Source organism: Hyaena hyaena, unplaced genomic scaffold (genome assembly GCF_003009895.1).
Source record: "Hyaena hyaena isolate Hyena2069 unplaced genomic scaffold, ASM300989v1 scaffold_860, whole genome shotgun sequence".
Classification (NCBI taxonomy): domain Eukaryota; kingdom Metazoa; phylum Chordata; class Mammalia; order Carnivora; family Hyaenidae; genus Hyaena; species Hyaena hyaena.
The window spans coordinates 1,782-29,059 of NW_024081493.1; the positions used below are offsets into that span (position 1 = coordinate 1,782).

At 38.6% G+C, this 27,278-nt stretch overlaps 1 protein-coding gene across 1 annotated transcript in view; it reads left to right on the plus strand.

The window, feature by feature from the left end:
* Positions 1 to 396: 396 nt before the first annotated feature.
* The window catches only part of LOC120222308 (estrogen receptor), a gene marked incomplete at its 5' end in the record, with an annotated part of 154,916 nt that continues 128,034 nt past the window's right edge, over positions 397 to 27,278 (plus strand). Inside the window, 2 exons of the mRNA XM_039220103.1 lie at positions 397 to 451; positions 3,488 to 3,823. Coding sequence (XP_039076034.1) covers positions 397 to 451; positions 3,488 to 3,823 — 391 coding nt within the window. The remainder of the gene's footprint in view (positions 452 to 3,487; positions 3,824 to 27,278) is intronic.

Genomic DNA, 27,278 nt, shown 5'->3' on the forward strand with positions numbered 1-27,278 from the left:
ATAGTAAAATGCTTATGTGTAGTTGTGATCAGGTAACTCCTGATTTCATTTAGGAATAACAATATCATCTTTAGCCATTTTTTTCTTTAGTTAAATCCCTTGCTTTTATCTTTCCACATAGATCTGATATTAAAAAGCTTTCTTTGCTGCTGCAGATTTCCTATAAGATCTGTTCACATTCTCAATCTCCTTCTAAAGGTGTGGAGAAATAAAAAAATATTTGAATAATATACTAATACTGAAAAACAATGCATTTTTTTACACCAGTGCCCACCCAGAGTAGGTAAACCATCAATGAAAATTCATCCTCTCAAAATTCTGACTTCAAATTTTCCTGAGGAAAGTGACCCTAAAGGAATTTTTTGCTTTTGATTTTCCCCCATTTTTCATTTCAAGGCTACTGGTCTTTCATTCCAAATGGAAAACCATGGAGTCATACAGTCTCTAGAAGGTATATTGAAGGTTACCTAGTGCAAATGCTCACTTGATAATTGAATCCCTTCAGTGACCTCTCCATTAAGTCTTCAGCTAGGAGTACCTGGGTGGCTCAATTGCTTAAATGTCCAACTTCGGATCAGGTCATGATCTCACCATTGATGAGTTCAAGCCGCATGTCGGGCTCTGTGCTGACAACTCAGAGCCTGGAGCCTGCTTCAGATTCTGTGTCTCCCTCTCTCTCTGACCTTCCCCTGCTCACACTCTGTCTCTCTGTTTCTCAAAAATAAATAAACATTAAAATTTTTTTTAAGTCTTCAGCTAGCTTATTATTGGAAACCTCTAGTGATCCAACATACCATTTTCTATGGCAGTAGATTCTGTCTTTGTTGTCTGATTGGACTGTTGCATACTGCCTCCTTATATATATATACTCTACTCACAGTTTCCACATATTTCTTCTGTGTTACCATTTGGGTTCATAAAGAGCAAATCAAACCCATCTCTCAGGTAGTATGGGCCGCTATAACAGAAATACCAAAGACTGCATGGCTTAAACAACAAACAATTATTTTTCAAAATTCTGGAGGTTGGGAAGTCCAAGAAGGTGCCAGCAGATCTGGCGTAGGAATATAGTCTGCTTCCTGGCTTGCAGGCAGCTGTTGCTCATATCCTCACATAGTAGGGAGAGCAAGCTCTTACTAGCTCCCTGGCCTCTTTTGAGGCCATTAGTACATTCATGAGAGCTGTACTCTCATGACATAACTACCTACCAAAGGCTCCACCTCCAAGTACCACCACTTTTATTTCAACATGAATTTCGGGGGACATAAACGTTTAGGCCCTAACACCATTTTTCTAAGATAGCCCAGTTGAAGGCGACACTCATGTTTCCTCTAAGTCTTCTTTTTTCAAGACTAACCCCTCTCTGTTTCTCTGTTGATCTCTATGTGAAGTGATTTCACACCTCCCCACCATCCTACTTACTCCAATCTAAATAGTCTATTTTGCTTATATATGCCATATTCAGCCCTGGGTGTGAGAACTCCGGGTACGTGCTGATGTGCTGAGAATAGAGTGTATCATCCTTCTTAATCCAGATACTCTTATCTCATGAGCATATCTGGTAATGAACTGATTGAAAAGCCTGACTAAGGACAATGGCTGGTTAGATAAGACTGTTCTCATCCAACTTATTTTAGTTCTGGATATTTTTAAATTTGTCAACTTTGTTGATAATTGATAAACTTCTAAAACTGTTAACTGGAAAAACATCTTCATTTTAGAGCCAGGATCTCGAATCATATTTAGTTGAGAATGGTCTTGGACAAGTTCATTAACTTTTCTACATAAATGTTTCTCAGTATTAACCTTACAAGATTATTGTGAGGGTTAAATTAATTGTAAAAGATTTCATGTAAAGTGTATATAAAGTGCTTAAGATACGTGGTGAGTGCTGAGTATTAGTGACAATAATTTTTATTTTTATTATTTATTCCAAGAGTTCTGATAAATGCTTATTTTAATACTGAACAAATAGGAAGGGTCTGTGACTTCATTATATTTTGAGGGCATTGTCTAATATATCTAATTTAGACCTATAAAAATAAAAGTTACACATAAGGGGCGCCTGGGTAGCTCAGCCAGTTAAGCATCCAACTTTGGCTCCAGTCATGATCTCGTGGTTCATGGGTTTGAGCCCCGCATTGGGCTCTGTGCTGACAGCTCGGAGCCTAGAGCCTGCTTTGGATTTTGTGTCTCCCCCCCACCTCCTCTCTCTCAAAAATAAACATTTAGAAATATTTATTAAAAAATTTTTAAAAGTTACGCAGAAAAAAATCACAGTCACATATTTGTGCAAATTCCTTGATAAATTTGAACAGAATAGAACAAGTTTCTGATATTAGTTGTTCATTTGTTATGGGGTGAGAGAAAACGTAATGTGTTATAAAGAGTGTGTACTGCTCATGTCTTTAATATTAAAAATAATTGTATTAACTTTTACCAAAATGATTTTGTTTCATAGAAATCTAAGAACTGTTGCGGCTCAGCTTATTTTGGAGAAGTGAACATATTTTTATATGAACAGTTTTGAAAATACAGAAGCTTGTGTTAATTTTTGCATCTCTAAGATACTTGTTCCTGCTGATACATTTCAGTGCCACAGCATGGCCTTTTCCGGGTTAAGATGCTGAGCTGAAACCACAAAGAATCACCGCAAGAGACTGGATTCTCCTTCTCTTTACAATTTAGCTAGTGAGAACTGTAGCTGGGTAAACCTTTGGGAGAAAGTTATTTTCACCTATTTTAAAATTTTTCTATTAGGGAAAGAGAAATACATTTGTGAACGTCTTAGAACTGAGTAAGCCACTTGAAGGTCTTAGGTGAAGTACTGAGGTGATAAGGTGCAGCTTCGCAGCCATCAAAGAGTTGCTGAGCACCTGTGCAACCCTGAGGCTGTCAGCTACATTTCAGATGAGTCATTCCCCTTCAGTGTCTTCCATTATGACACCTACTTGTACAATAGAATGGTTACAAAGTACTTTTCTCAGTGCCTTTTAAATTTACTGTTAAAAGAATATTCATAGCAGAAGCAGTCTTTGTTGCTAAGCCATATTTCAAGAATAACGAATCATTATAATTTTGTTTTTTTTATAGCATCTGTCTGTCTGTCTGTCTCTCTCTCTCTCTCTCTCTCTCTCTCACACACACACACACACACACACACACACACACACACTTTGTCAGATTCAGCATGTGCTGGCTCACAAAATTCTATAGTGAACTTTTCGGGAGTTTTGTAAGCCACTCCATGTCAGACAAGTAGCTTGAAATTTCCATGGAGGGAGTATTTACACCATAGAAATTGGTCCATGTTACAAATCAAAGCGTCTTTCCCCCCTCTTAGGCAGCTGCTTGTTAAACACCTACTAGCACACGCACCTGTGCTTCAAAATATTTATATTAATAAAGGCTATAGCATGGAAGTTGGTTTTAGTATGGAAATTTACATGAGAAAATAAAAACTGGGTATTTTTTTCTGTGTTCTCAGGAATACGGAAAGACCGAAGAGGAGGAAGAATGTTGAAACACAAGCGGCAGAGAGATGAGGGGGAGGGCAGGAAGGAAGTGGGATCCTCCGGAGATGTGAGGACTTCCAGCCTTTGGCCAAGCCCTCTCTTGATTAAGCACACTAAGAAGAATAGCCCAGCCTTGTCCTTGACAGCCGATCAGATGGTCAGTGCCTTGTTGGAGGCTGAGCCCCCCATAATCTATTCCGACTATGATCCTTCCAGACCCTTCAGTGAGGCTTCAATGATGGGCTTGCTGACCAACCTTGCCGACAGGGAGCTCGTACACATGATCAACTGGGCAAAGAGGGTGCCAGGTAAGAACACTAAGCTCAACATTTATTTTAGGAGTCGGAGCTACTCATCAACTGCTTGCCCTGTCATGGAAGGGGCGGTGGATAGCATTGCTTGCTCTCTAACTGGTTTCAAGGTTACACCCAATTTGTTAATTTTCACTATCAACATACTGTAATCCTCCTGGAAGTTAGGAAGCGGTGTTTTCAAATCAAAATCTAGAAGATTAAAGTCTTTAACCTGACCTTATTTATATTTAACTAAAAAATCTGGGATGGACACTACATAATAAATGCATGTGAGATTATGTGTTCGCACTGTCAGAAATGTTTCACACAGCATGATCCATGCACTACAAATTTGTAATGTTGAGGACTTTTGCTCAACATACCTTAGTTGTTAATAAACAGTTTTACCTTTTAAGAACTTTTAAGATCTTTACGGGCTGAAGAGATAATAATGGGTGTCTTGACTGAATGCCAATTGTTTACTCAATGTACTACTCTTAATATTTTAGGAGACATGTAAAACAAAAGACAAATAAAATAGGTTAGCATCCCTGAGAGGAGCTGGTAGAAAGATAATACCAGCTGAAGTGACACTTGGTCCTTCAGTTGATTCTCTCAGAACTGGTGTTTCTGTAAAACTGTTGGCTTTTGTTGTTGAGGGAGAAGAATTCTAGTTATTATGGAAACAAGACTAAAAAGTGGCCTCCTCCATGCCCCAGCATATCCATTCAGGAGCTAATATAGATGAACCAAGGCAAGAGGAAGTTAAATCTTTTTTCTGGGCTTATAGATCAAATGAGTAATGATGGAGATCGTCTCGTTTGGTTTCTTTGAATATGAGAAATTGATTGTTACCTACGAAGCGTGGGATGTCTTTTATTAGACTAAATAAATGTGGAGTTTTGTACTTGGATTTCAAAGTTCACCGATTAGAGACCAAGTGGACACGTCTGACCTTAGCGACGATTTTGTATATTTGCCTACATTAACACATAAACTTAAAAGAAGTTGGCAACCTCTTTATATAAGGAGGCAGCAATGTTTGATCCCAACTTGAGAGAGGGCATCCATTTAGGTGGTGGAGATTGTATTAAATGGAAACATGGGGATTGACAGGTATATTGAGATTTTTAGGGTCAGTCCAACTGGCAAATAAAAGTCGTGGCCATCTTTGAAATTAAGAGTTTTATTGAGCACCAACCTAGCTTACTTAGCATTCTCATGTGGAGCAGATCTATGATAAGCAATTATTGGAATCTAAGTGCAATGCGGTAGTAAGTTTTGTCTTTATATTTGTTATTGCCTTTTTAAAGAATACTTTGGGAAAAGAAAAAAACAAAAAAACAAATAATGGCCATCCATATACCTGAGAGCCAACTCTTGGTTGCTGTTAAGTTTTATTGTCCTATAAACATATATTTTTCCTCTTGAACTCTTGTCAGTATTAATTCCAGAGCACTGTTGAACTCAAGCATATATTTTTTCATATTTATCAGATTTCCATCATGACATTTTTGTTATTATAATAACTTGAAGGGCATGTGAAACAGTTGGAATGAAGCTCAAATACATTACCAGTAAATGGAGAATTCATGGCAATCATCATCTAAATTTAGGAATGAATGGAGACAGAAATCAAGGAAAAGGAAATATGTCCATGTTTAGCTATCTCATTGTTAAACCAAGACCTAAACAAATTTATAATAATGAGATATATAGCAAAACCACTGGATCATATTAGTTTAAAAGACCCAAATGATTCCAAACCATTGGACTAAACTATATCTTATTTCTTGATGGCTAAAAAAAAATTATAAAGGCAGAAATGAAATTGTGTGTGTGTGTGTGTGTGTGTGTGTGTGTGTGTACTATTAAAATACAGCTGTTGTAAATCAAAAGCCAACTGGTGTCAAATCCAAAAATAAAAGCATTGCCAAAGTTGATGTCAGGGAGCTCTTTGTCTTATGTTTTCTTCCAGAAGTTCTATGGTTGCAGGTCTTACTTTCAAGTCCTTAATCCATTTTGAATTGATTTTTGTGTAAGGCATAGGATAGTGATCCAATTCCATTTTTGTGCATGTGGCTATACAGTTTCCCATCACCTTTTATTGAAGAGACTATCTTTTCCTCATTTTATATTCTTAGTTCTTTTATAAATTAATTGACCATATATGCTTGGGTTTATTTCTGGGCTCTTTCTTCTGTACCATTGATCCATGTCAGTGTTTTTATGTTAATACCATACTCTTGATTACTATAGCTTTGTAATATAGTTTAAATTAAGGAAGAGTGATGCTCTTGCCTCCAGCTTTGTTCTTTATTAAAATTGTTTTGACTATTCAGGGTCTTTGTGGCTCCATAAGAATTTTAGGATTTCTTTTTCTATTTCCATGAAAAATCTAATTGGAATTTTGATAGAGATTGCAGTGAATCTGTACATTGCTTTGGGTAATACAGACATTTTAAAAGTATTATTTTTTTCTAATCCATGACCGTGAAATATCTTTCACATTAAGTCTAGTGTGCTGGTGGGGCGCCTGGGTGGCTTAGTCGGTTGAGCGTCCGACTTTTGCTTAGGTCATGATCTTGCGGTTCGTGGGTTTGAGCCCCGCGTCGGGCTCTGTGCTGACTGCCAGCTCAGAGCCTGGAGCCTGTTTCAGTCTGTGACTCCCTCTCTCTCTGACCCTCCCCTGCTCACGCTGTCTCTCTCTCTCTCTCCTAGAAATAAATAAAAAAAATTAAAAAAAAAGTCTAGTGTGCTGTTTAAGGTCAATGTTTTGTTACTGATTTTTTGTCTGGATGATCTATCCATTATTGAAAATGGGGTATTGAAGTCCTCTATTATTCTTGTATTGCTGTCTATTTCTCTGTTAAGTGTTTATTTTATGTTTTATGTTTTTAAGTGCCCTATTGTTGGGAGCATAAATATTTCCAAGTGTTTTACCTTCAGGACACCTGGGTGGCTCAGTTGGTTAAGCTTCTAACTCTTAACTTCAGCTTAGGTCGTGATCTCACAGTTCATGAGATCGAGCAACACATTGGGCTCTGCACTGACAGCATGGAGCCTGCTTGTGATTTTCTCTCACTCTCTTTGCCCCTCCCCCACTCATATTCTCTCAAAATAAGTAAATATTAAAAAAAAAGCAAATGCTTCTCTTGTTGGATTGACCTCTTTATCGTTATATAGTGATTTTTTTGTCTCTTATTATAGTCTTTAATTAAATTCTTGAGTTTTATTTTGTATAACTATCTCTTCTTTCTTTGGTTTCCATTTGCATGGAAATATTTTTCTAACCTTTCACTTGCAGTCTATTTGTTTCCTTAAACCTGAAGTGAGTCTGTTGTAGGCAGCATATAGTTGGATCTTGTTTTTTTTATTCATTCAGTCTCTCCATGTCTCTCGATTGGAGGATTTAGTTCATTTACAATCAGAGAATTATTGATAGGTGTATATTTGCTGCCATTTTGTTAATTATTTTCTGGTGCTTTTGTAGTTCTTCTGTTTTTTTTTCTTCTTCTCTTGCTTTCTTCCTTTGTGGTTTGGTGACTTTCACAGTGGTTTCCTTAGATTCCTTTCTTATTATCTTTTGTTTATCCACTATAGGCATTTGCTTTGTGTCTACCATTATGCTTACATGTAGCAACTTATATTTATAACATATATTGGTGATTTTTGACAAGTTAAGTTGAACACATTTTAAAGTTCTATTTATGCTCTCCCCCCATGTTTTATATTTGATGTCATAATTTACATCTTTTTACCTTGTGTATCCATGACAAATTATTATAACCATTCTTTGAAAAAGAGAGAGAGAGAACATGAGTGGGAAAGGGGTGAAGGAGAGGGAGAGAGAGAATCTTAAGCAGACTCCACTCAAATGTGGAGCCCAACATGGGGCTCAATCTCACAACCCTGGGATCATGACCAGACCTGAAACCAAGAGTCAGGCACTTAACTGACTGAACTGTTCAGGTGTCCCAATTATTTTAATTACTTTTCTCTTTTAACCTTCCTACTGGATTTATAAATGAATTATCCATCACCATAACTTTAGAGTATTCTGAATTTAACTCTGTATTTACCTTACTATTGAGATTTTTACTTTCTGTTTTTTTAACGTTTTTATTTTATTATTGAGTAATAGAGAGAGACAGAGCATGAGCATGGGAGGGGCAGAAAAGGGGAGACACAAAATCTGAAGGAGGCTCCAGGTTCAGAGCTGTCATATAGAGCCCAATGGAGGGCTCGAACTTACAAACTGCAAGATCATGACCTGAGCGAAAGTCGGACACTTAACTGACCTAGCCACCAGAGAGCCCCTATGCTTTTTATTTTTTTAAGTTTATTTATTCACTCTGTGACAGAGACAGAGAGAGAGAGGGAGAGAGAGAGCACACACAGAAGTGGGGGAGGGGCAGAGAGAGAGGGAGAGAGAATCCCAAGCAGGCTCTGTGCTGTCTAAGCAAAGCTCGATGTGGGGATGGGGGGCTTGAACTCATGTCCCGTGAGAACATGACCTGAAACGAAGTCAGATGCTTACCTGACTGAGCCACCCAGGTGCCTCATATACTTTCATATGTTTTCCTATTACTAATTGGGATCCTTTCATTTTAGCTTGAAAAAGTACCTTTAACATTTCTTGTAAGACTGGGCTAGTGGTGATGAACTCCTTCAGCTTTTGCTTCTGATAAACCCTTGACCTCTGCCTCGGAATTCTGAAGGACAACTTTGCTGGGTAGAGTATTCTTGGTTGACAGTTTTTTCTTTCAACACTTGAGTATATTATGACACTCTTTTGAGCTGTAAAGTTTTGCTATAAAATCTGCTGATAGTGTTATCTACTGATGTCCTTATCTCATGATAGCCTTGTGTGTAACAAGTTGTCTTTCTTTCACTGCTTTTGAGATTGTCTTCTTGTCTTTAACTGTTGATACTTTAATTTTAATGTGTCTTGGTGTGGGTTTCTTTGGGTTCATCTTTGTTGCAACTCTTTGGGCTTCCTGGATCTGGATGTCTCTTTCCCCAGATCAGGGAAGTTTTCAGCCATGATTTCTTTGAATAAGCTTTCTGTCCCTTTCATTCTCTTTTCTCCTGGGATCCCTTATAATGTGAATGTTGTTTTCTTGATGTTGTCCTATAAGTCCCTCAAGCTATCTTTACTCTTTTTCATTCTTTTTCTTTTTTCTTTTCACTTCTCTGATTGGATGAAGTCCTCTATCCTGTCTTTGAGTTTGTTGATCCTTTCTTCAGCTTAATCTAGTCTGATGTTGAACCTCTCCATTAAACTTTTCAGTTTAGTTATTGTATTCTTCAGTTCTGTGATTTTTGTTTGGTAATTTTTTTAAGTTTATTTATTTATTTTGAGAGAGAGAGCACACATGTGTGAGAGAGGGGCAGAGAGAGAGAGGGAGATGCTCTGGTGAGCATCTTAATGATCATTATTTTTGACTCTTTACTAGGTAACACACTTCCATTTTGTTAGTCTGTTTCTGGAATTTTATTTTATTTCTTTTGTTTGTAACCTATTCCTCTGTTTCTTCATTCTCCTTGGTTCTGTGTTGGTTCCTGTGCATTAGATAAAATAGTCCCATTTCTTAGTCTTGATGGAGTAGGACACAAACCTTATTGTTCATCCCATCCTGAGCTCTTGATTGTTTCTCAAACTTTTGTGATTGTCTGGGCCTTCTTTTTTTTAAATGTTTTATTTACTTCTGAGAGAGAGAGAGACAGCGTGAGCAGAGGAGGGTTAGAGAGTGAGGGAGACACAGAATCTGAAACAGGCTCCAGGCTCTGAGCTAGCTGTCAGCACAGAGCCTGATGAGGGGCTTGAACCCACAAACCATGAGATCATGACCTGAGCCGAAGTCGGATGCTTAGCCGACTGAGCCACCCAGGTGCCCCAGGGCAGACTTCTTTGTTATCAGTGGTTTCCAGTAGCTGAGAGTATGCCAAGACCTGTCAGTATCCCAAAAGGGAAGATCTCACTGAACACCTAGATTCAGGCTGATTGGTAGCTGGATCCTCAGGTAACAGCTTTTAAAGGATACAAATACATGTCTTTCAGGGAAAGACTGGGATATGATAGTTTCTGTTTGCTCCCTCTGTGCTGTGCCTAGGGGATAGCTCTTTACGCATTATTTGCTATAGGCCTGTGAGATTGGCAAACACAAGCCTTTCTGACCAATAGAACCAGGTGATAAAAGGATGAGTTCCCTGGCTGGCAACCACAAAAGTTGGAGCACTTTTGTATGTACAAAAGTACATTTATGTATGTACAAGCTCCTTTTAGAGAGAGAGGTGATTTTTGGAGCAGGCTACAGGGGTTCCCCAGTCTCTGAGGAGGATCACAGTTAGTCTGTAGATTATGCTAAATTAGAACCTGACCCATAGGTAGCAGTGTTTAAAATATGCAAATAGATCTCGATCAGACAAAGACTTGGAGAAGTTCACTTCTGTGCTAAACCTTGGGAAGATAGACAGTAAGTCTTGTCCATTAAGAATTTCTTTGTTTGTGATAGTCTTAACATTTTTCATGTGTTTCGCCACCTGTTTTGGTGGCTTACCCCTTAAGTGAAAGTCTTAAAAACTAGAGTGCTGTATGTTGGGTCCAAATCTTTTGCTCCTCAGAGAGAATCTGGGAGTTTTGAGTTCCCTCTTGATTGTGTGTCATTGTACCAGGGGTATACAGTGATGTAGGTATTTTTTCACTTGCCCACTGTGTAGGAGTCATTCAGCTTGTTTATGGATTTCTTTCAGAGGAAATTGTGTAGCTAGAGATTTGGTATGTCTATGGGAACATGTGAATTTAGGAATCTCCTATGTCTCCATCTTGGAGAACCCCCCAAATTGACTTCATTTTGCATCATGAATTTTAATAAAAATAATCAGTTCATTGGACTATGTTAGTAGTTTGAGAATTTTTTTTTACTAATAGAATATTTTCAGAATTTTCAGATGTTGGTGATTTTAGGTTGACTTTTCCTTTTCCTTAACAATGTGAGGCGTAATTTTTTTGACTTGATAATACATTTCTTTACTTAGAATCAAGATATGAAGAGCATTATGATAAAATCCATCATGCAGTTTTGATAGGTTCCAATCTGTAAAGTAGCTGTATTAGACTTGTGAAAGTTTACATCAAGAAATTAATATTTTTCCATTTACACTTTAAAAGCAGCAAGAATGATAAAACCTATCTGCTTAGCTCTGACAAGGGATGCTTTTTTATAACACATGTTAAATATCTGCTTTTTAATATGTGGCTGTATAAAAGGCTTTTCTCTTTATTGTTCATTCTGAAATTTGTTAATTTTTACAAAATCACTTTATATAGACTATCCATGGTAGAGATTTAATTTTAAAAGGATTAGATTATTAAATCTTAATTTACTATTATTTTCTACATGGTGAAAACTTGTTAACAAGTATAAGATTGCTTATCTGAAGTTCAAAAAAGGCAAAAAATGTGAAGTTGTTATATTTTTAATATCTGCATCACAATTGCATCATTGCCTGGCTGATTCTTAGTTTCGGTGCTAATGAAGTACATTTGATGTTTTTTCCCCTAGAAGCTTGAATTGCATCACAAAACTGTTACTTTGATTTATTAAAAATTATACCTTTTCCAAAATTCACTGTCATTATACATATCTCAAGGGCAATTTCATACTTCTAGTTCTACCTATTTAATGAATATTTGGATAAATATCTACTCCTGAGCTTATTATTGTCTTTTAGAAGCTGATAACCAGAAGCCTGACGGTCTCACTGACTGCTAAGCACAAATCTGGGAAGGTGTGCTAAAGCCGCTGGCCCAGGAAAAAAATAAAGGGAAAATGACAGTTGAGCTCAGTTTCATGGGAAACATACTGCCTTATCCACTTCCTCATTCTTTTGGTGGCAATATAGGCAACATTTCTCCTTCCCTTTTCCTGCCCCAGTTCCTGCCTACACAATGCTGAATGAATCCCGAGTTCTTTCTGGGCCCCAACTCCCCACCATTTTTCTTTGAATTTCCTTCTTGCCCAGTTTCACCCCTGTGGGGGGACGATCCACTTTTTTTGGACATGTCTCTCCCCAGCTACAAGCCCAGGTTTCTCAGAAGCTTCTTACGTTGTCTCCGACGGCATGTGGCGGTCTTAGCCATCACAGGGCTTAAGGCTTCTTCTGCTCCTATGTTCACCAGGAATCCAGTAGTTAGCTTCTCTGACTCTCATCCTCATCCTCATCATTCAAATCAGCAATGAAGCACAGGAAATGCTTATTGAATGAATGAATAAAGAGTGTTTTTTGAAACTTCTGACTTTAAGAAATATTTGGGCCCTGTTAGAGCACAATTTTACCATAAAGAACAAGGATCTTTAGAAGTGTGGTGTTACTCCCTTTTGCCTCTCTTCAGAATCTACCTGCTGTTCTAATCTCTATAACCTCTGCCTCAGTGAGATTTATTTCCAGCCTCTCTTTTGTAAGGGGCAGAGCAATATTCAGAGGAATGTACAGAGCTTGAGTTCTGAAGACTTTAACAGGCATCAGTTAGCTTGCAGCAAGTGAGTTTCACGTAGGGTATGTAATTTAAAACTTAGAATGGGTAGAGACAGGAGGGCAAGAAGAGGGCACAACCCCTCACTGTGGGAACTGGGAGCATCTTCAAGGAACACATTCTATTCTGGGAGTTTCTTGTGGATTTCAGGGACTTGGCTATCCTATCTCGTACTCTCATACCCAACCTGTAATCAGCCCAATGGCCCCTGCTCTCAGGCTATCAGAGTGTTCCCGCCTGTTTTGGCATGGCACGGCAATGAGCATGACAAGCAAGTATGGGAGGCATCCTGGAGAGGTGACAAATACATATGTTTAAGGGTAAGATTTGTGGTTAAGGTTTTGCAACCATTGTATAAATAAGAGCCTTGGGCTTGGGTTAGAATTACTCTAGCATGAATGGTGGCAGCCCCTCTGGGCTGGCAATGCAGAGCTTTCTTTGGAGTGTTCCACTTCTAAGTCAGCCCAGCTCAGCTTTTCACTACTCCTGTGGAAGCCCTGGTTGAAGCCCAAGGACAGTGGCTGCTTACTAGATTTGTCTTTCACATGAAACTTTAATGCCCCATAGATGCTTGTTAGCCCAGATGTCTTAAGCCTTTAAAGTCCCTTTCTGGGAAGCTCCTGGGTGGCTCAGTCAGTTGGACGTGCCACTCTTGATTTTGGCTCAGGTCATGATCCCAGGGTTGTGGGATTGGCTCCACATTGGGTTCTATGTTGAGCATGGAGCCTGCTTAGGATTCTCTCTCTCTCTCTCTCTCTCTCTCTCTCTCTCTCTGTCTCTCTGCCCCTCTCTCCTACTCTTGCATGTGTTCACTCTTTCTCTCTCTCAAATTAAAAAAAAATCCCTTTCTTGTCTTGACAGTATTTAAGGAAAATGCCCCATTTGGGCCTCTTTGCCCCACCCTATTCAGGGTCCGGTTGCAGTGGGTCTGGGTCAGGGCCTCAGAATCTACATGTTTATCTTGATCTGGGTGATGTGTGGTGCTGGATATCCTCAAGCCACCTTGTAGGAAGTGTTGGTCTGTGGCTTCTGCTGTTTCCAGGGGGATTTGGCATGGAGGATGTCAGGTTTTTGTAACTATTTAGATAAATTACTTCTAAAGTATGTTGAAGTGGGTTGAATTGTGTTCTCCCCAAAAGATACGTTGTAATTCTAACACTTGGTACTTCAGAATGTCATGTTATTTGGAATTAGGGTCTTCAAGTTCAAGTGAAGTCATTGGGGTGGTCCCCAGTCCTTATAAACAGGAGAACTTTGGAGGTAGAGATATACATGCACAGAGGGAAAATGATATAAAGACTCATAGGAAGAAGAATGGTTATGTGTCCAGAGCAATGCGTCTCCAAATCAAGGAATGCTAAAGATGCCAGCCAACACCAGAAGCTAGAAGTCAGGAAGGGTCTTCCCCGAGAGCCTTCAGAGAGAGGCTGGTCTGACTGATAACTTCATCTCTGACTACTAGCCTCTGCCACTGCGAGGGAATATATTTCTGTTGTTTTAAGACACCCCCTTTTTTTTGTACTTTGAACGACAGCCCTAGGAAACTTTTACACATTGTATTAAAAAGAAAGGATGCCTGTGTTTTTGAGGCAACAGAAATAAGGAACTTTTGATTTAAAGAGGAATGTTTGGCTCACCTAGTGTAGGCCTGGCTAATCATTTACTCTCTTTTGCCCGCCCAAGTGGTTCACTGAACTTCTGGCTTTGAAGTTGACTTAAAAATTTAATAGTTCCATGAATCTACCTGGCAAATACGTAGAAGAAAATTTTAACCCACTGAAGAATGTTTTAATCTGGTACTTTAATAGTTTCCCCTTTTTACATTCCTATCTTTGATCCATTTGAATTCATTTTAGTATACACTGGGAAGTGTGCCTTCCAAAATCGTTTTTATACAGATGGCTGCACAGGTGTTTCGATTCCATTTCTTGAACAGCCTCCTACAGAAGTATTTTTAAGACTTCCTTTACAGTTGATCCTCCAAGTTTACTATTTTTTTGGAGCTTTTATTTTTTTTAAATGTTTATTTATTTATTTTGAGAGAGAGAGAGAAAGAGAGAGAATCACAAGACTGCTTCATGCTTTCAGTGCAGAGCCCAGTGTGGGACTCAAACTCATGAACCACGAGATCATGACCTCAGCCAAAATCAACAGTCAGATGCTTAACCGGCTGAACCACCCAGGCGTCCCTAGAGCTTTTAAAATAGAGTAAATAGATATTGGTTTACATGTTTGGTTATTTTTTCCAACTCTGAAAAAGAAAATAGAAAAGCTACTTGCTCATAAAAACATTATATGTTTTTGCTTCACTTATAATAACTGAATATAAACAAGTCTGTCCTGTGTTGGTATATTTTATAGTTTTCCATTAATCTCAGAAAGAGGCAAAAGTTCATGAGACTTGATACATTTAGAAAAGCCCCGTGCTGATAAGGGGTGATGGGGTGAATTACCATTCAATATTCATAGGACAGAAAAATCATTCCCAGGAGAGAAGAAGGATATTCCAGGCTTTCCTTCTCTCTTTCATCATCTGTTGTAGGTATCTCCCAACACTCTGGTACTCGGCTCTGGGTGCTAATGCTGCTTATAACCAACTTGAAAAGTTACCCCACTCAGAGCTTCCCCTGTTAACTTTAAGATTTATGATTTCCAGAATTCTTTCTGTAAGTCCTGACACCTAAATATTCAGTTCCACTCTTTTGGTGTCCACAGGATACCAGTTAAATGTCATGCTTTCACCAACATATCTGAAACTTGCCATTTGCCTTTTCTCCCCTTTAGAGCGAACTCATTTGTTTTTCCTGTTCCTTTTCCTTTCTGCCAGAGGCACCACCCTTCTTCATCTGAGTTTGGATTCATCTTTGTGTCTGGCTCTTCTTCACCATGTGCTATCAGTTCTTTATCTTCAACGACTTTAGATTTTGGCGTTGTTTCTGTTCCACTGTCGCTAGCCTGGCCCACGTCTTTCTTGTTTTCTAAGACCAAATTACTATAATATCCTCCTAACTGATCTTTTTGGTTCCAGCCTCTCCTCCCTTCAATTCATCCTGCTCATCACTGCCGGAATAATTTCTGTAGGTCATCATTTCAGAATGCTTCACTCCGTGCATTAGTTTCCTATGGCTACCATAACAACATTTCTCAAACTGGGTGGCTTGAAACAAGAGAAATTTACAGTGCTGAAGGCTGGTTGTCTAAAATCAAGGTTATCAACAGGACCATGCTGTCTTTGAAGGCTCTACGGGAGGATCCTACCATGCCTCTTTCTAGCTAGCTTCTAGAAGCTACTGTCAATCCTTGAATTCCTTGGTTTGCAGATGCATTTCTCTAACCTCTGTCTCTGTTGTCTTATGATGTTCTCTCTTTGTGTCTAGGTCCAAATTTTCCTCTTATAAGGACCCCAGTTATATTAGAGTTAGGGTTCACCCTAATCCAGTATGACCTCATCTTACTTGTTTACATCTGCAAAGATCCTATTTTCAAATAAAATCACATTCACAGGTTCCGGGTAGATATGAATTTTGGGGGAAACAACTATTCAATTAAAAAGTTGGCAGTTGGCTTGTCTAATTGAGTAATGGCTTTAACAGATAAATGGTAGTGTCTCTTGAAGCCCAGAGTTCAACTTGTGCCTCAGAGCACCTGACCCTAGGTTCACCTTTTTTAATAGTAGAAAAGCTGTTCACCAACTGGCACTCTCGCATCTTAGTTGAGCTCTACTTTCCAGCAAGATCTCCTGACCCCAGTCTCTGCTGGCTAGTCTCCCCTTTACACAATGCATTCATGTTATTTTTTTTTGCATGAATCTCTGCATCTCCCTCACTGTATTTCAATTCTATGCTCGTTTTGCCCCGTAAAGGGACAGCTCAACTTCTACTTACTTTCTGAAACTTCAAATGACTTAAACCAACATAATCATGGATTGAGTTTACTGTGGTAGGACAACCAATCCATGGTCCACAGTGTCTTATCAAATGTATATCACTGAACTAAATCAGCTGGGGTCTAATACACAGGAGCAACTATTAAACCATAGTCTTATTTCACTAATAGATTTATTGCTGGATGATTCATTTGTACCATGGTTGAATTTCTTCTTTTAAATGGAAAGATGGATAGTTTTTATTGGCTGGGTACCTATTTTTGTCTAGGGGAATTTGTCAAGGGAAAACTATTTCTGCAATCTGAGTTTGACTTGCTTAGGCCATGAACTTATTTTTAAAAGTTGTATATGTGAAAAATGAATTTATATGAGGTGAATCATATTTTAACTGTAGTGTATCTTTCATTTAAAGAAAGCCTACTATAGATGATCACGTGAAGTGAGCATTCCTTTGACAAAGCAAGTGTCCTTGTATTGGGAGATGATTCTTTACAAATTGAGATTTTTTTTTCATACAAATTGAGATTTCTTAACATGATGACCATTTGGACTGGCTATGTAAATCTTCATTCCCAGAACGATGCTGAAATTGTATGGCTTCTCCAGGATACATGTGCCTGACTTTCTGGAATGCCTACACTTGAACTTTTGGTGTAACCAGTTCTATATCTAGATTTCTGGAACCTCTTTACCCCTAACAGTAGTTTATTTAGAGCCCCAGTGGGCTTAGCCTCTGTGTACCCAAAGCTAAAGTTAGAACTTCCCTGCTACCCGGTGGAGGGTACACCTTAGTGATGTAAGATGTAATTTACTTTAGTGAGTTGGGGATCAGAGAACTGCAAAGGGGGAGAAAACCAGCATTGGCCCTAATGATAACTCAGTTAATTGGAGCCATAAAAAACAATGGGAACCTTGGAAACATTCTCAGTAGCGGAGTAGAACTAGAAGAATTCACCTCCTCCCCCCCCCCCACCCCGCCATGTTATTTCTCGATCTCACCAATAACTTCTAGTGAAAGCTCCATAAATGGATTTGAAATTTGTTTCATATCACCACTATGTTATTGTTTTCCTTTGCAGGAACCAGAGAGCTCTAATGGGTTTACACTATCATCTTTATATTAGACTGTTGTCCAAACAGTTTCTTTTTGGAACCATTATTACTTCTCTCTCTTCACCCAGCAACTTAGCTCTCAAATACGCCTGTGTTAAGCATTTTTCTTGCAAATGTGAAAATAAATTCACTGCTTTTAGCAAGTGGTTAAACACTGAAACAGATAGGAAAGTGTTAGTATTTAACTGATAGAACATAACTACTTGTTCCTTTTCTCTTAATCAAATACCTTATTTGGAGAAGACAGTATAACTGTTCTTTTAAGGTGATTCATAGCTGAGAGGTAATAGTCATTAGGTAAATAGATGCTGGCTCTATGCCCCTGCAGTTACACAGAGGATGGAAAATTAGAGAAACTGCAGTGGTAAACTCCTTTTATTGCCTGTGGTATTTTAACATTAACTATAAGGTAGATACGACTTTGGGGTTGTTTGTGTTTAATTTTTAAACTCACCTGAGTCACCATTATCTATTTGGTGTTCAGTTCATCTTTCTCAAAAGGGTGAATTATAGAATTAACTGCTCCTGGTTGGGAACCCCTAGTTCCATGGAATCTTAGGATTTCAGTTCTGTTGCCCTGGTTACTAATCTGTTCCATGCAGTTTGCTGAACTTCCAATGGGGACTTCTCTTAGGAACACTCTCCCTTGTAAGTATAAATTGCTCCATGTGTTAAAATATAAGTTCTCTTTAAAAATTATTGAGGCAGGAGAGCCTGGGTAACTCAGTTGATTAAGCGTCCGACTTCGGGTCGGGTCATGATCTCACGATAGTCTGTGGGTTTGAGCCCCGTGTCAGGCTCTGTGCTGACAGCTCAGAGCCTGGAGCTTGCTTTGGATTCTGTGTCTCCTTCTCTCTGCTGCTGCTCCCCTACTCGCACTCTGTCCCTGTCTCTCTCTCTGAAAAAATAAACAAACATTAAAAAATTTAAAAAAATATCTTGAGGCAGGTTCTCTATGATGAAGTGAGAAAACAAACAGCCTTGCCCTTTGGGACTAGGATTTATCCCCTGGTTGTACCTTGCAAAGCCCCTAACACAATGCCATGAACAATTGGAAGTGTGATTGCTAAGTAAAGGTTAAATTTAAAATGATGGCAGTGCCTGATGGCAGTGCCCTTCTCTAGAGGAATGAAAGATTCTCTTTGTAATATAGCATGTGTTTATTGTGTGGCCATTTCATAAACATGAAATCTAATAACGTGGTGGGCAGTTTCCTTCTCTGGAGGGTATTAAAAGTGTCTCTTCATACAAGAGCATGTCACATAATGACATTGGTTCTTTTTACCTGGTCAAGATGTTTGCCTAACTTTGCTTAGGGCATTCGAAATGCATATTTGGAAACCAGCAGATAAATGCTATGAATTTTAGAACTCATTCTCATCCAAGGCCTTGAGCTGTGGAAGGATATTTTCCAAGGCAGGCATTCAAGTTGTGTCTGGCAGTGTTTCTCTTCTTGTATCAATAAGGCAGAAATGGGGTATAAACAGATTTGTTTTTTTTCTATATTACTGTGCACAATTCAGAGTATAAACTGAAAGAAAGTATATTGGGCTTTCCTGAGTAGATCTTAAAATTCCCCAAACTGTGATCAAGGACAAAGCTATCTTTATATAGGGTCTGTGAGATTGGAAGACTCCACTAAGATTGTGGAGGGCTTCAAATTTAAAAGGATTACAAATAGATAGACGTATAATCAACTAGTCAATTAGTGTCTAATAAATGTGTGTCAAAACACATGACTCCCAATCTCACGAAATCAAAAGACTTAACTTAAATGTCTTCAATTTTCTTGCCACCAAATAGCAGACCATTTTGATGGAAACTTTATGGTAAAAATGATTGTCAAAATTGGAAAATGGTTATTATTGGCCTACGTAACCAATTTCTGATTTGTCTTGACTATTAATAAAAGGAACTTAAGAATAAATACCAGGAGTCATATTTTGAAAAGGGCAGTATATTCTAGAGGTGGATAGTAATGATGGTAGCCTAACAATGTGAATGTACTTAATGCCTCTGAACTGTACACTTAAACATGGTTAAATACTAAATGTTATGTTATATGTACCTTTCTATAATAATAAAGGAGGTATAATACTGTATCTTACTGTATGTAAGATATATGAAAAGGAAACTGTCATCACATTGCAAAAAAAGATTAATAAAAATGATACTAAATTCAGAGATCATTTCTCTTATCCAAAACTTTAAATGTGACTTTTAGATAACAATATAAGCATAGTGCAGGAAGGTTAATTGATCAACCAGTGAAGTGGGGTGGAATAATGATATCGAAACAGGTATACCTTAGGCTTCAATGGAGTCTTTTATAATAACAGCACAAAACTAGTTTTATTCATTTGACAGTAATTTTTTTTTAAAATGTTTATTTTTGAGACAGAGAGAGACAGAGTATGAGAGGGGGAGGGTCAGAGAGAGAGGGAGACACAGAATCTGAAACAGGCTCCAGGCTCTGAGCTAGCTGTCAGCACAGAGCCCGAAGAGGGGCTCAAACCCACGGACCGCGAGATCATGACCTGAGCTGAAGTCGGCTGCTTAACCGACTGAGCCACCCAGGCGCCCCTCATTTGACAGTAACTTAATGAGTTAATTGCATGTGGTAGGTATTGCTCTATGTGTAGGGATGTAAAAGAGAACAAAATTGGCAAACTCCTTCAAGGAACTTCGATTTCACTATACTGGTTATCCTGTGAGGACTGTGAGCAATGTTAGGGTTTGACCATTTTACGTATGAAGAAGTAGTAGCAAAGCTGAGTGTTTTTTTTAATGTTTATTTATTTGTGTGTGTGTGTGTGAGAGAGAGAGAGAGAGAGAGCGAGCGCACGAGCAGTGGAGGGCAGAGAGAGAGGAAGGCACAGAATCTGAAGCATACTCCAGGCTCTAAGCTGTTAGTACAGAGCCTGATGATGGGCCCGGACCCATGAACCGTGATATCATGTCCTGAGCTGAAGTCAGACGCTTAACCAAATGAACCACCCAGGCGGCCTGAGCTGAGTTTTGTAATTTATGTTACAATTGGTAGCTAGCAATGGCAGGTATTGTTTTAAGCATTTTACCTGCATTACCTCAGTCTTTATTGCTTTTGTTGTCCTTATTTTATGGATGAAAAACTGAGGCATAGAGAGGTTAATAGAGTTTAGTTATTTGGGAAACAATTTCAATTCTAGAACACTCTCCTGTGTGAAACTCTTAGAATAGGATAAAAAAACTGATGGCACCAATTTGGAATTATACCATTTTGGGCACCTGGGTAGTGCCTCAGTTGATTAAGAGTCTGACTCTGGATTTAGGCTCAGGTCATGGGATTGAGCCCCACTTTGGGCTCCTTGTGGAAGATGGAATCTGCTTGGGATTCTTTCTCTCACCCTCTCTCGGCCCCTCCCTGGCTTGTGCTCTCTCTCTTTCTCTCAAAATAAATAAATAAATAAATAAACTTAAAAGAAAAAAAAGAGTTGTACCATTTAAACATTATTTGGTATTAAAAAAATACCTTCTTTTCTCCCCTCCCCTGCCATATAACAGACATCATCAAGAAGGTCTATATATTAAGTGATTTAAAAACATCAGCTCTGTCTTTGGATAACCCTGGCTCACAGTAACTCTTCACTCAATAAATACTAGCTGCTGCTATAGTTGTTGGTTTGGAGTTGTTTGATATAATTAATTTGGAGTCAAAATTTTAATGTTATGTAACTATTCAGTAAAATCATGAGATAACCTGCATTTTGAAAACTAGGCTAGAAACTAGTTTTCTGAATATATTTTTTTAAACCTTCAGCACATGTATTTCTTTTGACTTGTGTTATTAAATCTGTCTTCATACTTTAATTCTTTTTCAAGTAATCTTATTGCCACTAACCAAAACTAATTGAGATTTGATTATCGTTTCTCTGTTTTTGTTTTGTTTTTGCAAAAACAAATGGTGTTAAGGAAAAAAAATTCCGAGGTATATCAGCTGCTGCCCATTTTCTGAGTTAATATAACTAGAGATTTTGCCTACATTTGGAAGCTTTAAACTATCCTATAAGCTTAAAGTATTTATACATACAAATATTAAAAGGAAATAGGAAAGACTGTAAGGGTAAGAAATAGTATATATTGTAGAAATCCTATTTAAAATATAACTGTTTTAGGATGAGAATCAACCCCCTATAACAGAAAACACCAAAATAACAGTGGGTTAAACAAGACAAAGTTTATTTTTCTCTTATAAAATAAATCTGGACTCCTTTAGCAGGAGCACAGCAGCTCTGCAGTCAAAATGGCCCAACTTCCTTCTGACATTTTATCCCCTATCCTAGCTTAAGACTTCCTTTTTCAAGGTCATCTACTGATCCCATGGGCTACTGGAGATTTAGCAGTCACGCTGTGTTACAGGCTTCTGGAAAGTTGGAGAAAGAGAATGTCAGTAGGGACACACTTTGCTGCCGCAGCAGCTTCCTTTAAGGAGACTTCTGGGAACTCTTAGCATTGGTCAGATATTAGACTCCCTCTAGCTGCAAAGCACACTGGGAAATATAATCTTTAAGCTATGCACATTATGCATGGAATAAAATCTGAGGTTTGTTCATAATAATAAGAGTTAAATGCACATTTGGTGGTCAAATAGCAGTTTCTCTACAACAGTAAGCTTCAAATCATAATTTGAATATTAGATGTCCTCTTTAATAAATGTTCTGACATACTGTCAACATATATCACAGATTATTTTAAGAAAGATTCAGAACACCAAAAAATCAAATTCACATGAAAGCCATATTGAAAAAAAAAAGAAAAAATAAACTAGTATCTATAAGTGTATTGTCAAGCATTGCATGAAATATCTTCACAACATCCTTATGAGTAGCTACCATCATTGTGGCCATTTTGCAGATAAAGAAACAGAGACCAAAATGGTAAGTAGCTGGGGTGCCTGGGTGGCTCAGTCAGTTAAACATCTGACTCTTGGTTTCTGCTCAGGTTGTGATTTCACCATTCATGGGTTCGAGGCCCGCATCGGGCTCTGCATTGACAGTGTGGAGCCTGCTTGGGATTCTCTCTCTTTACCTCTCTTCTCTGCTCCTCTTGCACTCTCTCTCTCCAAATAAATAAATAAATAAATAAATAAGTAAATAAAATGATAAGTACGTTTCCCAAATATGGCATGAACTAAGAAGTGTCAGAGCACTGGCTAGTCTGTTTCCTCACCGTGTGCCCGCAAGGCCATCGTGTGATGCTACTTTATTTCGTTACTCAGAGTATTTCAGGATGTTACAGTTAGTCATCCTGAGCATCAGTTATCATTTTATGGTCTTGTGAGAAAGTCTAGTCAGACTATTTGACTGTTGAGATCCTGCACACATGTGGTTGTACTCTGTGAATATTTTGTTAAATGCATGCTATCGTTCAAATTACACACACTCACATTTAACTCTGAGAGCAGTTCTTATATTGAAGGAAAACTTTCTGTATGTGAGATGTGTTCTGAGCATAAGCAGGGAGCAAATATCACATACTTCTTTTCAGAAAGCACTGATACCTTGAGTCCCAGAACCCAGCATCTGTGCCAGTGGAGAGCTCAGGTTTTTGCAACGTTGCTGCTTTTTCTATTTAGGATTAAAAGATGATAAATTTGAAGTAGTATCCTACTGCTTCCTTTGGAAGAAACAGAGTGTGTGTGTGTGTGTGTGTGTGTGTGTGTGTGTGTGTGTGGTTAAAGAGAGAAGTTCCATGCATCTGTAGGGGTCTGCCATTAGAGAGGGGAGCAGGGTGGAGTGGAGGAGAGTGGGAAGGGGAAGGCCTTGTGGGGCCAAGTCTGGCATCATTCGGGGACTTTGCCATCACTCATCTAATTGTGTACATATTTACACACCCCAGTGTAGGAACTGACATTTTGGAAATGAAATGTTTAGCAGGAAATTCCCCACTTCAACCTCACCTTTTTGGATGGAGAGCTTGGCTTGTTTCTTCTATCTTTGTTTGAATCATTCCATTAATCAACCTTAGTGAGAGATCACTTAGTCATCTGTGAAAGCATAAACTCTCAATTGTTAGAAATCACTGGTGCGGCACACCTTTCTCTACTCACGAACAAACTCAGATGCTGATTTTCTCATGAGTTTTTCTTTAAAATAAAAGTTTCTGAGGCTGAATAATCACAGTCTTTTTTCTTGTGCTCCCCCTCTCTTAATTCCCCTAGTCTCTATATTCCCACATGTCTCCATGTTGTATCCTGTGGCAGTGTTGTGCTGTAGGCAGCTCCTATCTAGCCACCAACTTTTGAGGACTTACAACCCTCAGAGGTTGCAAAGCTGGGCTGGGGGAATTCCTGCGGCAGGGGTGGTGAATCTGAGACCCATGAACCCAGGGGACTTGACACATTATCACAATGTATCTCAATCTTTCTGTATTGACTCCCCCGAGTTGAAAAATCTAATTTAATCTGGGGAAAATGATTGAATACCAAGGAATAAAGTTTTGTTAGATACTTGGGCCTTAGAAGACTACACACAGTTGTAATATGTAAGGGTTTTTGATCCTCCAAAGCTAAGATTTGCCCCTCAGAGATGATAATTGCCCTGATGAAAATGCATTAATATAAGAGATCCGCTACTTGGTATGAACACAATAATGCATCTTACGTCTGCATGAGCTAGGTTTTCAAATGTTTACAAACCAATGGAGGCAGTAGATTGTAAGTTTTTTAATTTACAAAAAAATTTTTTTGAATGTTTATTCATTTTTGAGAGATAGAGAGCATGAATGGGCAAGGGACAGAGAGAGAGAGGGAGACACAGATTCTGAAGCAGACTCCAGGATCCAAGCTGTCAACACAGAGCCTGACGCGAGGCTCGAACCCATGAACTGTGAGATTATGACCTGAGCCGAAGTTGGATGCCTAACTGACTGAGCCACCCAGGTGCCCCTGTAAGTTTTATGAGGGCAGACTGTCACTATCTTTCATTTCTGGAACAGTACCTGGAACATAGGTGCTTATTAAATATTTCATGACATTGCAAGATGATATTGTATTAATACAAATTAATTTCCTGGGCTTATGGAGCAAGGAAAAAACACAAACTCAGTCTATGCACTATTGATATTTTTTTGGTTATTATGTGTTTTCTCCATCAACTCTCACTGGAAGGACATTAGCTTATGTGTGTGTGTTGTGGATAGGTCCTCGGCCTTTTCTGATGTTCACATGGTGTCTCTGCACTCAAAAAAATGATGTCAATCCTGCCCTAATGAGCCCATAGTATGGTTGGAAATGGCAGTTCCTGATTCGCTGATGACTTTGATCCTTTAGCAATTTTTATTGAGTGTCCTAGGAGCCCAGCACTGTTCTGGGATACATCAAGCCCTGCCTCCCTGGTGCTTACATTCTAGGTGGTGCTGACAAGAAGGCAAATACCATGAACTAGTTAATTATCTTTATTTGGAGGAAAACAAGAGCTGGAGAGAGGGGAGCAGGAGTGCTGGGGTGAGGAGAGTAACAGGGTAGAGTTAACCTCCTGGCACCAGCTTTTGAATAGCACTTGAAGGAGGAAGTGAGAGAGCCATCCAGAGGCAACAGCATTCCAGGCAAAGAGCCCAGCATGTGCAGAGTCCTGAAAGCAAGAACAGCTCTAGAATATTCTAGGAGACCAGCCTGAGTAGAACAGAAAGAGGCAGGAATTAGGAGTGGAAGAAAATGTGATCAGAGAGGCGAATGCAGGGGAGATCATGAGTCTAGGTGACAACTAAGATTTTGGCTTTTATTCTGAGGCAAATGGGGACTCATGCAGGATTTTAAGAGGCAAGATATGCCTTATGTTTCAGGTGTTCACTTTGGCTTGCTGGATTGAGAAGAGATTCAAAGGAAGCCATGGGTTGAGGGAGGAAGAGCAGTTAGGAGACTACTATAGTAATCTGGTGAGAAATAGGGGTTGGTGGTGGCTCTGACAAGGGTGGTAATAGAGCAGCAGTGAGGAGTGGTTATATCTTGACATATCTTAAGGTAGAGCTGACAAGAATTTGCCAATGGACTGGGTACTGAGTGTGAGAACAGCATCAGGGATGAGTCCAGTTATTTTCACCTGAATGATTAGAAGGTGGCATTGTCAACAATTGATATAAAAAAGTCCACAAGTAAATGAAGTTTTCATGGGGCGAAATCAGTTCAATTTTGGCCATGTGGAGTTTGAGATGTTTTCAGGCAATCTAAGTAGTGACATCTGGGGTTGGGGAGTGGTCTGGCCTTGCTATAATATCATGAGTCCTCAGCATAGAAGTGATGAATGAAATCACCAAGGGAGTGTGTCTAAAGAGAAAAGGGAAGGAAATTAGAGCTTTCATATTTCTTTTTCATTATATATCTACTATATTGTTAGATTATGCCACTTTTTCTTAGCATCTAGAATTTTTCAAATGTAAAAAAAATGAAGAGAATGATATTTAATTCCCTCCAACACATTTGTGTGTAAATGTGTGAGTTTTTAAAAAGAAAACTTGAGACATGATATTTTTGCACCCATAAATATTAATGCTTCAGTGTATATCCCTACCAGAGAGGGACTTTTAAAAATACAGTCCCATGCAAAAGACCCTAAGTAGCCAAAGCAATCCTGGTAAGAAAAACGAAACTGGATGCATCATTAGTTCAAGCTATATTGTAAAGCTGTAATCATCAAGGCAGTATGGTACTGGCACAAAAACAAACACATAGGTCAACGGAATGGAATAGAAGTGAACCCACAACCATATGGTTAATTAATCTTTGACAAAGCAGGAAAGAATATCCAATGGAAAAATGACAGTCTCTTCAACAAGTGGTGTTGGAAAAACTGGACAGTGAATTGGACCATTTTCTTACACCATACACAAAAATAATTCAAAATGAATGAAAGACCTAAATGTGACAGGAAGCCATCAGAATTCTAGGGGAGAATACAGGCAGCAACCTCTTTGACCTTGGCTGTACCAGCTCTTACTAGACATGTTTCTGAAGGCAAGAGAAAAAAAAGCAAAAATTAACTCTTGGGACTTCATCAAAATGAACAGCTTCTTCACAGTGAAGGAAATGATGAACAGACTAAAAGACAGCCAATGGAATAGAAGAAGATATTTGCAAATGAAATATCTGATAAAGGGTTAGTTTCCAAAATCTATAAAGAATTTATCAAACTCAACACCCCAAAAACAAATAATCCAGTTAAGAAATGGGCAGAAGACATGAATAGAAAGTTTTCCAAAGAAGACATCCAGCTGGCTAACAGACACATGAAAAGATGTTCAACATTACTCATCATTAGGGAAATACACATCAAAACCATGAAGAGATACCACCTCACAGCTGTCAGAATATCTAAAATTAACAAGACAAGAAACAACACAAGGGTGTAGAGAAATGGAAACCTTCCTCCTCTGCTGGCAGGAATGCAAACTGGTGCAGCCACTTTGAAAAACAGGATGGAGGTTCCTCAGAAAGTTAAAATAGAACTGCCCTATGATCCAACATTTGCACTACTAGGTATTTACCCAAAGGATACAAAAATACAGATTCAAAGGGGTACCTACACCCTGATGATTTATAGCAGCATTATTCAACAATGGGCAAGCATGGAGAGAGCCCAAATGTTCCTCAGCTGATGAATGGATAAAGAAGATGGGGTGTGTATATTTATATTTATATTTATATACACAATGGAATATTACTAAGCCATCAAAAAGAATGAAATCTTGCCATTTGCAACAGTGAGGACAAAGCTAGATAATATTGTGCTAAACCAAATAAGTCAGTCAGAGAAAAACAAACATAACATGATTTTACTCAGATGTGGAATTGAAGAAAAAAAAAAGATGAACATATGGGAGGAGGAAAAAAGAGAGAGGGAAACAAACCCTGAGAGATTCTTAACAATATAGAACAAACTGAGTGTTGATGGAGGAGG